Below are 14,249 nucleotides of genomic sequence, written 5' to 3' on the forward strand. Positions count from 1 at the left end.
GGTTACATCGAAAGCAGACTACTTTAACTCGCTGCTGTATGGAATTTCCAATGACTCACTGCAAAAACTTCAATGTGTACAAAACACAGCGGGCGGCCCGCATCATAACCAGGACTCCAAATACGAACACTTGACGCCGGTCTTGAAGGAGTTGCATTGGCTTCCGGTTCAGCACCGCATTGAGTTCAAAATCTTGACACTTACATACAAAGCCATGCACAATGAATCTCCTAAGTATATTGTCGATATGCTAGACATGTACAAGCCTCGTAGAGACTTAAGGTCGGCAAATGGCCCGGTGTCTTTGGTTGTACCGAGGAGTGGAACAGTAAATTATGATGACAGAAGTTTCAAGCATGCAGCTCCAAAGCTTTGGAATGCCCTCCCAGCAAGCATCTGAGATTCAAGCTCACTGTCAGCATTTAAAAAATATTTGGAAACGCATCTCTTTCAAATATGTTATAAATAAATAACAAAATCTGAAATACTGTTGGAGATGGCGTTAAACAAAATCACATTCACATATGTTATAAATAAATAACAAAATATGAAAAACTGTTGACAATGACGTTAAACCAAAAACCATGAAAGGTTTGTTTCGTGTTTAGAAAGGGATTGGTCTCGTAATGTTATTTAACGTTGAACATAATTTATGAATGATCTTGTTTTAATTACTATTCATTTGAATCTTTTACGAATATATTTTCATGTATGTATGTGTATGTATGTGTTCTTTATGTTCATGTATGGATGTATATGTATATGTTCTTTATGTTTCTGTAAAGCACTTTTGAACGTACATATTTTGTATGAAAAGAGTGCTATATAAATTAGGTATAATAATAATAATAATAATAATAATATATAGGACTTTCCACGTGCAGGGAGTTTTCAGTAAGATTTATGCATTTTTTGAGAAAAAAAAATCATGTAAACTATTTGCCGAATGATGCTATAGTGGACCTTTTCCTTTGCTTAAGGGCGATAATAACGTAAACGTAGTACATCTGATTATATACAGATGGTGTCCCATGGAGCAACATTAATAGTGAATAAGAGCTAGTTGGTGAAAATATCTGGTAAATGACAACCTCTATGGGCGTTCCCGATGAAAAAAAAACATGTGAAGCTGACTAATGGACTGAAAACATTTCATGAATATCTTTTTAACATCTTGAGATAATATTCGGCATTCAACAAAAGAAAACAATTGTCGCTTTGCATGATAGCAACCTGTTACATCCCAGAATGGTGAAAGGGGCCTCATTGATCAAATGGTTAAAGTCGCGGAGTTTGAATTACTTGACCTCGCCACTCTGGGTCCTACACGTAGCACTAGGTATAAAATTATATTGTGTTCCAGATGGTTTCACATGGAAAGTCGGTAGTTTGATATGTGTCTGAAATAATGCTAGGAGTGGCTATCGAGTTCTTCCTCTACCATCAGTCCGAAAAGTCGTCATTTGACATCACGTTTTGTCGTATCACTTAAAACCCGACAAAACATACATATAATACATAATAATATAAATGGTGTTGTGAAATCAGGGGAAAACTGTCTTACGAAAAAGGTGGATCAAACAGACTAGGTGTGCCAAGTTTGCCTTAGTTGCCATGGATGGGGTGTAAATGATATTTCATTAGAGACATTCTTAACATACTTCTCTAGTTTTCACTTTTCTAATTTGGTTTCTCTCGACGATAATTTTTTCTCCCTTTTCTTGGCAAAGTTAGACGACAATCACACACAAAATCTTTTTATATGTATCAGGCGATCGTTATTACCGTTTTTGTGGGCCTTGTAGCAAACTGTAAGTAAACTATATGTTAAGTCGGTGCTAAAGGGCGTCAGGGGTATTTTAAAGTATATTTCATCAGTTCATTACCTCTCTACATATTCAGAAGACCTTACAAATCTGGTTGCTACAGCATTACAAAACACCTAAGACATTTGTATACATGTGTATTTCTGCGTTTGAGAACACAGTACAACTACTACAACTCTCACAACGACCACATGATGTGTTGCGACGAATGAATAGTAACCATTAAAATTCAAAACAAAAACGGATAATGGTTGAGATAATATTTATGTACATAAACCATGGATCAAACATCTCTTGTTCAAATTTTCTTATAACTGGCAGAATGATATTTGATATAATTAACCCTAAGCGTGCTAACTTTCTACAATGAACAAGTCCATCTTTCAATTCAGACAATACCATTAACGAAAATAAAGAGGTGCTTATCAAAACGATACTAATTGAATGGCGAACAGTGCAGACCATGATCAGACTGCACGGATGTGCAGGCTGAGTTGGTCTGAACTGGTCGCAAAGGCAGAATCACTTGCCGCCAACAGGCTATGGCTTAAATTGAGTACATCAATGCTCTTTACAGACGAAAAGAATATGTTTTCATCCATATAGCTTCAACATCACAAATACTCGTTATCGTAGCATACAGATATAGATCCTAAACTACAAAAACAAGAACTTTGGTATTCTTTTACAGAAAGTTTTTGTACATATCCATACAAATTGTCTTTAAGTTAAGGACTCGTAACGAAATCCGGCAATTTATGTTTAAAATAACGCTTTCCATGATTGAAAAATATATTCGTACACACTCTCCCTAAGTAAAGGACCCGTAACGAATTATTTTATGTTAGTTCATAAGTACAAATAGCCAGAGAACGTCGAAATCGGGAATATATAATCTTACGGAAATTGTCGAATGTCATTACGGGTCCAGTAATTACATCAAATAATATCAATATAAAATCACTCTTAAGAAAACAATTATTCAGTGTTTAGTTTGAACACAGTGTTTTATTCGCACGCAATACGATGTGAGTAGCTTGCGAAAAAAATACGTTAAGGTGCTACGAGGTTTAATACGGTTGAGACACAGTTAAGAAACCTCATTCAAACTGAACAAGAACTTTTTAACAGTTACATTATCTTTGGGACGGGTTTCTATCACACAGACTAAGTTATAACTCATGCTTTTAGTTGTCGCGAAAGACTCTGGTGCCCCACCGTGCATTATTATACGTATGGGCGTATATCTGGATAAAACCATCGAGCATACTTCGGACTGATGGATGGCTTCCTTACATGTCAGATTTCTGCACTAAAACCCATACATATAGCCCAGAAATATTTACTCGAAGGCTTGTACCTTAAGCTCTCATTGATTTTAACAGTCAATTAAAGAATTTTAATTTTTAACCCTAACAAAACCTTTTGAAAATGTCATAAGTACTTGCCTCCCTTAATGCTGTATACGTCTAGGCTTGATTTAATTATTTATGAAATAGTAACAGTATGAAACAATGGTCTCACAGTTTAAATGAAACATTAGAATTCCTTCATTTATTCAAAATGCACATCAGTCATTGAGAAATAGCAATAGAAGGAAGTGAAATTTAATATCATGAAAATGGTTCCCTAAAATGAATTTAAGAATTAAAAACAGTCATAAACAAAACAAATAATATCCGTTTTAATTTAATTAATTTCTTAGACTATTATTGTTTTGTTGATGTTCAACTTTAAGAAAAAATACCTAATAGAATAATTACACAAAAAACAAATATGTAGCAAACAACATTTTTGTATAATACAGTAAACATAATTACATATTTACGTAGACAGGAAAATAATCAAAATAATAACAGACTTAATGGCATAATTTCTTTGATGATTGTAAGGTTGTTCAGAGCGTGAAAAATGCAAAATGAAAAACATCTGATTACACACATAGCAAGCTTAGTTATAAAGATAAGAATAAAATTAACAGGAAAAAAAACAAAGAAAAATATCAAACAGGGAATGTCACGCACCAAAAACGTAGCCTCCTCAAAACGAAACCCCCAGCACGCAGACGCGTGCACCACACACACATACACACACACACACACACACACACACACACACAAAGCCAACACATAAGGACAAAACGAACAACACACACGCTCACAAAGCCAACACATAAGACGAAACGAACAAACAAAGGAACACAGTGGGGCACCGCCTTGGAACGGTCAGTGGCAAAAACACCACTGGGGAGCTTAAACCGGTTTATGGTGCACCTAACCTCACTCTTACCCCCACCATGTTCCAAAGACATGGGACAGTGTAAATAAAAGTAATCCCCTCCAGGTGAATCTCGTACACACGTAATGGAAACAAAAAGGCATGGCATGTAAAATACAAAAATGCTCGTGTATAAATATATAAAAAACAAACCTTAAGAACCAAAAACGTATGTACTCAATGCCTTTTCAGAAGACAGAGCAACAAGAGAAACACCCTTAAGGGCCCGACGAAACAGGCCAGAAGACAAATATCAAAACAGTTCAGTCCTGGTAGGATTTAAAAACTGCTTATCATAGAGTCCTCCCCCTCTTCCGTCAGCCGCAATCAAAGAGGGAAGCGTAGTGTCCAACTGTAAACGGGTTGAACACTAAACATGCGGTATGTCTCAAAACAGTTGGGTCGTAACCTCTTTTAATAAAACGTTTGATAATCTTTCCAAATACATTTGGAAAATTACCGTGACCCAAGATCTTACGAAGTTTGTAAACCACATCCCCATAAAAACGGGTTTAAAAAATACCTTCTCGCAGAAGTGTCTTTAAATTACTATTGAATTTTAAAACTAAATCAGAATTACGATAATAAAATTAAGCAAAATATTTACGCAATTTGTAATAACGGTAGCCTTGCTGAAGAAGTTTACCTGTAATATATTGATTACGTTCATTGAAATGCTTGACATGACTACACGCTCTGGCAAACCGAATTAATTGAGAAATATATACCCCGTAAGATGTAGCCTGAGGTACATCCCCATCCAAATGGGGAAAATTTACAATACTAAAATTAAAATCATCCCTCTTGTCATAAATTTTGGTATGTATAAAATTGTCATAAATAGAGAGATGTAAATCTAAAAATGAAGCATCAGTATCCGAATTGTTAGTTTTAATTAACTGAAGCTCCCTAGGATAAATAGTACCCACCAACTGACCAAAAAACGGATTATCCATATTAAGAATATCATCTAGATAGCGTGATGTATTATTAAATGCCGTTATAATATCTGCCTGCGTATCTGGAGAGAGGCTCAACATAAAGTCTCTTTCATAACAATATAAAAACAAATCTGCGACAAGGGGTGCACAATTTGTTCCCATGGGAATACCAACAACTTGTCTAAAAACTGCATTCCCAAACCTGATGTTGTCCAATAAAAAGGAAAGGGCTTTACAAACTTCGTCACAGGTCCACATTGTATAATGTTTAATAATATTGTTAGTAAAAAAAGCTTTATCAAAATTGCAAGCAATAAATGTAGCATTCTCTCTGGCAAAAGTCTTTTGAATTAGGGCAGTTAATTTGTCATTTATTAAGTTATGTGGTAAAGTGGTATACAAAGTAGAAAAATCGTATGTACTGACTGTAGATACCTTGTAATTATTAATTTTCAACTTATCCAGGATTTCACCAGAATTTTTAATCGACCAAAATAAGTGTTTACCAGAGTTCTCGTATACTTTATCGCAGTATCTTTCCACGTGGGCTTTCACAGCAGTTAGACATGATGTTAATAGTTTTGAAATATTTGTAGTTGTACAAGAGCTTGAATTAGCGATGAAGCGAGCTTTATATGGCTGTTTATGCAATTTAGGAATCCAATACATGGTCGGTAGTTTAATTTGGTGATCGTCTATACGAACTTTTAAATTAGAAACTTCAGTGATGTGATCAGTAATCAACTTATTTTCAACAGAAGGACTCAATGTATAAGTGTTAGTGCTATTTAGTTCGTTTACAATAATACAATAATAAAACATTTTACAATTTCTTGAGTTTGGTGCGACATTCATAATTCTGTCTGTTCTAACATTTATTACACATTATTCATTGTTAATTAAATAGGAATATTTTGTTGCAACATTATTATATGCACATGATCAGGGAGTAAAAATATGATATTTGAGAGACTAATTTCTGGTATTATGCAGGTATTTCTGCTTATGTACACAACACGTACAACTATTATGAGCAACAAAAATGTGATCTGTCTAACTGGTGCTGGTACAATCAATACTGTCATACGTACTTGATTCTCTGTTACTCTCTTTCAACTCTTCATATACTGGAAATGATGTATTTTCATAGCCAGCATCTAAAACATGAGAAAAATAATTATAGTAGCTATATCAACCACATTTATAAGGTTAACATATTGTTTATTTAAAATTAAAGTTAGAATATTTCATTACATTTGTAGAATGCATAACATAATAGGCATGTTACATTCGTAAGAAATGTACAAAATAGTATTGAATAAACATGTACCTGTATTTGTCGGTAACTTTGGCAAGGCGGGAGTTGTTCTTAAGTTATCATGTAGGTCATATGTTAACTCATGTGCATGTTCTGTAATTTACAAACAAAGGAAACTAGAGTATAAAAATATCAAATAACTTGGAAACTTGAACGAATATTACATGTTAAATCATAGTGATGTGATTTAAAGGCAACAGTTACATGTACAATGTATGTTTACAGTTTCAGTTAGTTGCAAACAAGGTATTAACTTGTAAACAAAGTCATAATACACCATAACTATGCCTACAGTATGGAGAAGAAACAACAGCAATTGTATTTGCTGAAATAAAGTCTACAAAATTCAAATGATTCCAAAGCTTTATCTACGCAGACAACTGAAAATATTGTCATACCTGGTTTGTGCTGTCTTATATGTCCATGTCTAGAAAAAAATGATATACAGTTTGATATATGTCTTAAATTATTTAATTCGAATATGTCTTTGTAGTACTACATGTTTCAAATTTAACCGCTTTAAAAACAATGCTTTAACAATGTTGATCAACTGCTCTTAAATATGCGATTGTCGTTGTAAACTATGTAAAAAGAAAAAAGTTCCAGCCAATCAAGAAATCTGAATATAAGCAATACGCACAATTTTGCTCGATTTGGGGTTTAACAAAGTTTTTTTTCTTTCAACAGTATTTCAGTTATAAAACGGTGGGCAGTAAACCTAGCCAGCGTTCCTGAATTCCGTACTTGTACAAACCTGTTCTCCACAGGTAATTGCTATCTATATATCTGCGCTCTCCCTTCTGAGCTAAGCGGGCGGGCTAAGAATATACATGAGATACTACTTATTAATGTATAATTTTCCAGGTGTCTAGCCCCCTCGGAGAAGCTATATATATATGTGTGTGTACTTAATTTATTTTAGGTCGATTGTGAAGGAAGTTCTACAATTTATATTAATCACTCTCGACACCTCATTCCTGATGGAATCCATCGCCACGTGGTCATGAAAGACGAGGCCAGTTTCCCTTTTAATGCTGAGCGCCAAGCAAGGGAGCTACTGGTACCATTTTTCACGTCTTTGGTATTACGCGGCCGGGGAATCGAACCCACGACCTCCCGCACTCGAAGCGGACGCTCTATCACTAGGCTATCGAGGCGGATAAATGTATGTATAACATTGGTTATGGTCTTAATATAGTCTCATTCATATTAACCAATAAGTAATGCTACCATGCTTTTCGAAAAGTCAACTTGAGATCATTATCATCAATCATCGATCGTTTTATGTAAAATGATTTAAAGTAGAACAAGTAGAAATTCCACATGCCAACAAACACGTAAAAAGTTAAGAAATGTTGTAAGCTCAGTTGAATTGAGGCTTTCCGTGAACGGTATTGGTAATGCATGCTAATGTCAACACCCTCTTTAATAATCTGTTTCCATCATAACAGTCCTCGTCACATTTCTTTTGCTTTATACGAAACCGATATTAAGTCAGACAATAATACCAGTTGTTGAATTGTAAGGCACAGAATAGCAACAGTCACGTATTTGTGAATTAATATATATAAATAACAGTGGTACATAATAACACGGCTGCTGAGTAAAAAGCCGTATAGTATGATCTGAAACGTATAGACAGAATTTCATATTGACATTGGTTTCGCCTTGGCCGATGTGTCTTTCTGCCTGTGAATATCAGATCATATTCTTTGGCTAAGTTAATATCTTTATACTAAGCAATTGCTATGGTGAACAGAAAATTCAAGCAACTTGTAACAGGGTAACATTGACGTATTAAATAACAAGAATTATTCTGACCTTAGGTATCGTCTTATGATGATGAATATCCCAACAGCGACAAGAGTAGCTGCTACAGATCCAACTCCAACTCCAATGAATGCACCAAAATTCGAAGAATCTGCCATGCTATCAGAATCTGATTTGATCCTTGAGATAGCTGTAATATATTAATCTCTTTTTTGGCAATAAATTATATAATGTTATGACTTTAAAGTTCAAGTAATGTCTATCAGTTTTTACTTCAGAAATGACGAGCTTTCATTAAACAATTTTCAAATAATGTATGAAGTAGAATTGTCTTTCAAAGAACTATGAAACAATTGAAGGGGTACGTGCAAAATCTATCTCCATTTTTGGTCAAAATGGAGTTAAAGCATTTGTGGCATAAAGAAGAGAATTCTGCACCTGATTAACTCCACCAGCAGCGTATTCGTCTGTTTTAGAGTGAAAAAAATGGTATTTCACGTATGCAACATTGGGTCTTACTCCACAATGAGTAAATATCATAGACTTCAGGGCTTTGATGACTGTTTCGGATAATAAAAATAACACAAGCAAAATATAGATAGACTGTATCAGTAATTTTAAAAGTCATCAGGTATGTGAAATTAATATATTTCATAGATATATTTTAGGCAATAATGATTCGCAAACCATGGTTTACATGCAACAATGGTCCTAATTCCATGGACTTAGAACCTTTGTTGCATAACTCCATGGACTTAGAACCATTGTTACTTAAACATGATCGACAAAAACAAGATTTATTGTTATAAAAATTATATAGATAGCGCAAAATAATCGAAACTTTGTTATATGACTGTTTAAATAGTATACAATCCGTAGCTGCAATTACTTTGGGAAATATCACATTTCACCAAAATTTTACAAAAACGCGTTTTCCCAACATTTTTACTAAATGGAGATAGGTACCTTTTTGCACGGACCCCTTCAATAATGAAAATATTTGAACGGGTTCATATGATTCGAATTACTCTTGAAATACAAAGAAAAAATGTAAGTTATAGGGAAATGAAGGAGAGAAAAATATATATTTACGTTTCGTGCAATCATTTCCTTCAAATTCTCCAACGCAACCAAGTTTACATGCACCATTTGCTCTTATACAGATAATATTAATGCAGTTTTCACTGCAATGGTCTTGACACATATCACCATGGTATCCGTTTTGACAGTCTTTTACGCAACTTCCATTCGTATGAAAACACCTTCTACCATCGTCATCTGGTAAGCATGTCGTCGCACATGTCATGTTACACTGCTCACCGTAATAGTTGATTCTACAGCCATAATTACACACCCCTGTTGTGCTATTACAAGTTGCCAGCGCACAGGTTTTTGGACAACCATATTCACATTTGATTCCATACTTACCGCTGACACATTCATCACATTTACTTCTAGTGAATCCGGTTTTGCAATTATGACAATCTCCATTATCTTTACAAGTGCCATTGCAACCTGATGGGCATGGAATGATACAATCAGTTCCATATTTACCATACACACACTGAGTACATCTGAGTCCAGTAAACCCGGGCCTACAACTATAACAATGTCCATTATCTTTGCAAGTGCCATTGCTGCACCCAGATGGGCATGTAATGTTACAATCAGTTCCATATTTACCATATACACACTGAGTACATCTGTTTCCAGTAAACCCGAACCTACAACTATAACAATCTCCATTATCTTTGCATGTGCCATTGCTGCAACCAGATGGACATGTAATGTTACAATTAGTTCCATATTTACCATACACACACTGAGCACACCAGTTTCCAGTAAACCATTGCCTACAACTATTACAATCTCCATTTACTTTGCAAGTGCCATTGCTGCAACCAGATGGACATGTAATGTTACAATTAGTTCCATATTTACCATACACACACTGAGTACATCTATTTCCAGTAATCCCGGGCCTACAACCATAACAATCTCCATTTACTTTGCAAGTGCCATTGTTGCAATCAGATGGACATGTGATGCTACAATCAGTTCCATATTTACCATACACACACTGAGTGCACCTGTATCCAGTGAACCCGTTCTTGCAGCTATAACAATCTCCATTTACTTCGCAAGTGCCATTGCGGCAACCAGATGGACATGTAATGTTACAATTAGTTCCATATTTACCATACACACACTGAGTACATCTATTTCCAGTAAACCCGGGCCTACAACTGTAACAATCTCCATTTACTTTGCAAGTGCCATTGCTGCAATCAGATGGACATGTAATGTTACAATCAGCTCCATATTTACCATACACACACTGAGTGCACCTGTATCCAGTGAACCCGTTCTTGCAGCTATAACACTCTCCATTTACTTTGCAAGTGCCATTGCTGCAACCAGATGGACATGTAATGTTACAATCAGTTCCATATTTACCATACACACACTGAGTACACCTGTTCCCAGTAAACCCCGTCTTGCAACTATAACAATCCCCATTTATTTTGCAAATGCCATTCCTGCAACCAGATGGACATGTTTTGTTACATTCAGTTCCATATTTACCATACACACACTGAGTGCACCTGTATCCAGTGAACCCGTTCTTGCAGCTATAACAATCTCCATTTACTTCGCAAGTGCCATTGCTGCAACCAGATGGACATGTAATGTTACAATAAGTTCCATATTTACCATACACACACTGAGAACATCTATTTCCAGTAAACCCGGGCCTACAACTGTAACAATCTCCATTTTCTTTGCAAGTGCCATTGCTGCAACCAGATGGACATGTAATGTTACAATTAGTTCCATATTTACCATACACACACTGAGTACATCTATTTCCAGTAAACCCGGGCCTACAACCATAACAATCTCCATTTACTTTGCAAGTGCCATTGCTGCAACCAGATGGACATGTAATATTACAATTAGTTCCATATTTACCATACACACACTGAGTGCACCTGTTCCCAGTAAACCCCGTTTTGCAAATATAACAATCTCCATTTATTTTGCAAGTGCCATTGCTACAACCAGATGGACATGTTTTGTTACATTCAGTTCCATATTTACCATACACACACTGAGTGCACCTGTATCCTGTAAACCCGTTCTTGCAGCTATAACAATCTCCATTTTCTTTGCAAGTGCCATTGCCACAACCAGATGAACATGTAATGTTACAATCAGTTCCATATTTACCATACACACAATTAGTACACCTGTTCCCAGTAAACCCCGTCTTGCAACTATAACAATCTCCATTTATTTTGCAAGTTCCATTGCTGCAACCAGATGGACATGTTTTGTTACATTCAGTTCCATATTTACCATACACACACTGAGTGCACCTGTATCCAGTGAACCCGTTATTGCAGCTATAACACTCTCCCTTTACTTTGCAAGTGCCATTGCTGCAACCAGATGGACATGTTTTTTTACAATCAGTTCCATATTTACCATACACACAATTAGTACACCTGTTCCCAGTAAACCCCGTCTTGCAACTAAAACAATCTCCATTTATTTTGCAAGTTCCATTGCTGCAACCAGATGGACATGTTTTGTTACATTCAGTTCCATATTTACCATATACACACTGAGAACATCTATTTCCAGTAAACCCGGGCCTACAACTGTAACAATCTCCATTTACTTTGCAAGTGCCATTGCTGCAATCAGATGGACAAGTAGTGTTACAATCAGCTCCATATTTACCATACACACACTGAGAACATCTTTTTCCAGTAAACCCGAACCTACAACTGTAACAATCTCCATTTTCTTTGCAAGTGCCATTGCTGCAACCAGATGGACATGTAATGTTACAATTAGTTCCATATTTACCATACACACACTGAGAACATCTATTTCCAGTAAACCCGGGCCTACAACCATAACAATCTCCATTTACTTTGCAAGTGCCATTGCTGCAATCAGATGGACAGGTAATGTTACAATAAGCTCCATATTTACCATACACACACTGAGAACATCTATTTCCAGTAAACCCGGGCCTACAACTGTAACAATCTCCATTTACTTTGCAAGTGCCATTGCTGCAACCAGATGGACATGTAATGTTACAATTAGTTCCATATTTACTATACACACACTGAGAACATCTATTTCCAGTAAACCGGAACCTGCAACTGTAACAATCTCCATTTTCTTTGCAAGTGCCATTGCTGCAACCAGATGGACATGTAATGTTACAATTAGTTCCATATTTACCATACAAACACTGAGAACATCTATTTCCAGTAAACCCGGGCCTACAACCATAGCAATCTCCATTTACTTTGCAAGTGCCATTGCTGCAATCAGATGGACATGTAATGTTACAATCAGCTCCATATTTACCATACACACACTGAGAACATCTTTTTCCAGTAAACCCGAACCTACAACTGTAACAATCTCCATTTTCTTTGCAAGTGCCATTGCTGCAACCAGATGGACATGTTATGTTACAATTAGTTCCATATTTACCATACACACACTGAGAACATCTATTTCCAGTAAACCCGGGCCTACAACCATAACAATCTCCATTTACTTTGCAAGTGCCATTGCTGCAATCAGATGGACATGTAATGTTACAATAAGCTCCATATTTACCATACACACACTGAGAACATCTATTTCCAGTTAACCCGGGCCTACAACCATAACAATCTCCATATACTTCGCAAGTGCCATTGCTGCAACCAAATGGACATGTAATGTTACAATTAGTTCCATATTTACCATACACACACTGAGAACATCTATTTCCAGTAAACCCGGGCCTACAACCATAACAATCTCCATTTACTTTGCAAGTGCCATTGCTGCAACCAGATGGACAGGTAATGTTACAATCAGTTCCATATTTACCATACACACACTGAGTACACCTGTTCCCAGTAAACCCCGTCTTGCAACTATAACAATCTCCATTTATTTTGCAAATGCCATTGCTGCAACCAGATGGACATGTTTTGTTACATTCAGTTCCATATTTACCATACACACACTGAGTGCACCTGTATCCGGTGAACCCGTTCTTGCAGCTATAACAATCTCCATTTACTTCGCAAGTGCCATTGCGGCAACCAGATGGACATGTAATGTTACAATCAGCTCCATATTTACCATACACACACTGAGTGCACCTGTATCCAGTAAACCCGGTCTTGCAACTATAACAGTTACCATTTATGTCACATGAATTATTCATGCAACCTGCGGAACAGTTTGTGTCACATCTATCACCGTATTTACCGTTTACACATTGATCACATGTATTACCTTGAAAATTTGATAAACATGTGCAACTACCACTATTAATGTCACATTGATGGTTTTGACAACCAAGTCCACAATCATGTTGACACATTGATCCATATTTTCCAGATTGGCAGGCGGTGCAGTTGGTATACGATGTACACGATTGGCAAAAGTTATAACAAGCGTGTACGCAACGTTCGCCAAAATACCCATCAATACAGCCATCTAGACAGTAATCACTTAACGAGTTGTAATACCGACAAGTAGTAGATCCACCTTTACAACATACACATCTCTGACATTCATTGAATGCAACACCTGAAATTTATCAAATGTGAAAGTGTAACATTTATAAATAATACAACTAATCAATTTTGTTTAAATTTTTAATGATTTAAAGGGTTCATGGCATGTTACGACACTCTATCCTAATAAACGCACAATATCAGAGTGGTTTAATTTTGGATAACTTGCTCCCTCTGACTTGCGTAAAGTGCTACAAAAGAATGAGTTTGTATATTTTCAAACTTGAGATCCAGCGTAATGAATCAAACAACTCACAAAACTATTACATGTATTGTGAATTTGATGGTGGGCGATATTTCAATTCTACATCAACACAAAATAATTTCCTTAAACAGGCTAAATAGTGGCGAAAAACGGGAGTCTTTGTAATTATTTTCGATTCGATATTTCTTATATTTCACTGATAGCTTGATATATATATTGAATACTCCGGTCTTTGACGGCATGTGTGCGCAAATATCATTATTCTCCTGGATCTACTAGTATTTGTTGAAAAATAGAATAAATTAT

The 14,249-nt window shown here is 35.9% G+C and overlaps 2 protein-coding genes across 2 annotated transcripts in view; both read right to left on the minus strand.

Moving 5' to 3' along the window:
* Nucleotides 1–1,967: 1,967 nt before the first annotated feature.
* On the minus strand, nt 1,968–5,899 carry LOC128554254 (uncharacterized). Its single transcript, XM_053535506.1, has one exon. It carries the CDS (start codon nt 5,897–5,899, stop codon nt 4,694–4,696), a length of 1,206 nt encoding a protein of 401 aa, XP_053391481.1. The 3' UTR covers nt 1,968–4,693.
* An 84-nt stretch (nt 5,900–5,983) lies between these two features.
* LOC128546203 (multiple epidermal growth factor-like domains protein 6) overlaps nt 5,984–14,249 on the minus strand; it is a 28,930-nt gene continuing 20,664 nt past the window's right edge. The window contains exons 7-11 of the mRNA XM_053535505.1: nt 9,225–13,751; nt 8,184–8,322; nt 6,761–6,789; nt 6,375–6,455; nt 5,984–6,201 (exon numbers count right to left, since the gene is read on the minus strand). Coding sequence (XP_053391480.1) covers nt 6,098–6,201; nt 6,375–6,455; nt 6,761–6,789; nt 8,184–8,322; nt 9,225–13,751 — 4,880 coding nt within the window. The 3' untranslated portion in view covers nt 5,984–6,097. The remainder of the gene's footprint in view (nt 6,202–6,374; nt 6,456–6,760; nt 6,790–8,183; nt 8,323–9,224; nt 13,752–14,249) is intronic.

The sequence above is a fragment of the Mercenaria mercenaria genome, unplaced genomic scaffold, assembly GCF_021730395.1.
Source record: "Mercenaria mercenaria strain notata unplaced genomic scaffold, MADL_Memer_1 contig_4876, whole genome shotgun sequence".
NCBI lineage: Eukaryota > Metazoa > Mollusca > Bivalvia > Venerida > Veneridae > Mercenaria > Mercenaria mercenaria.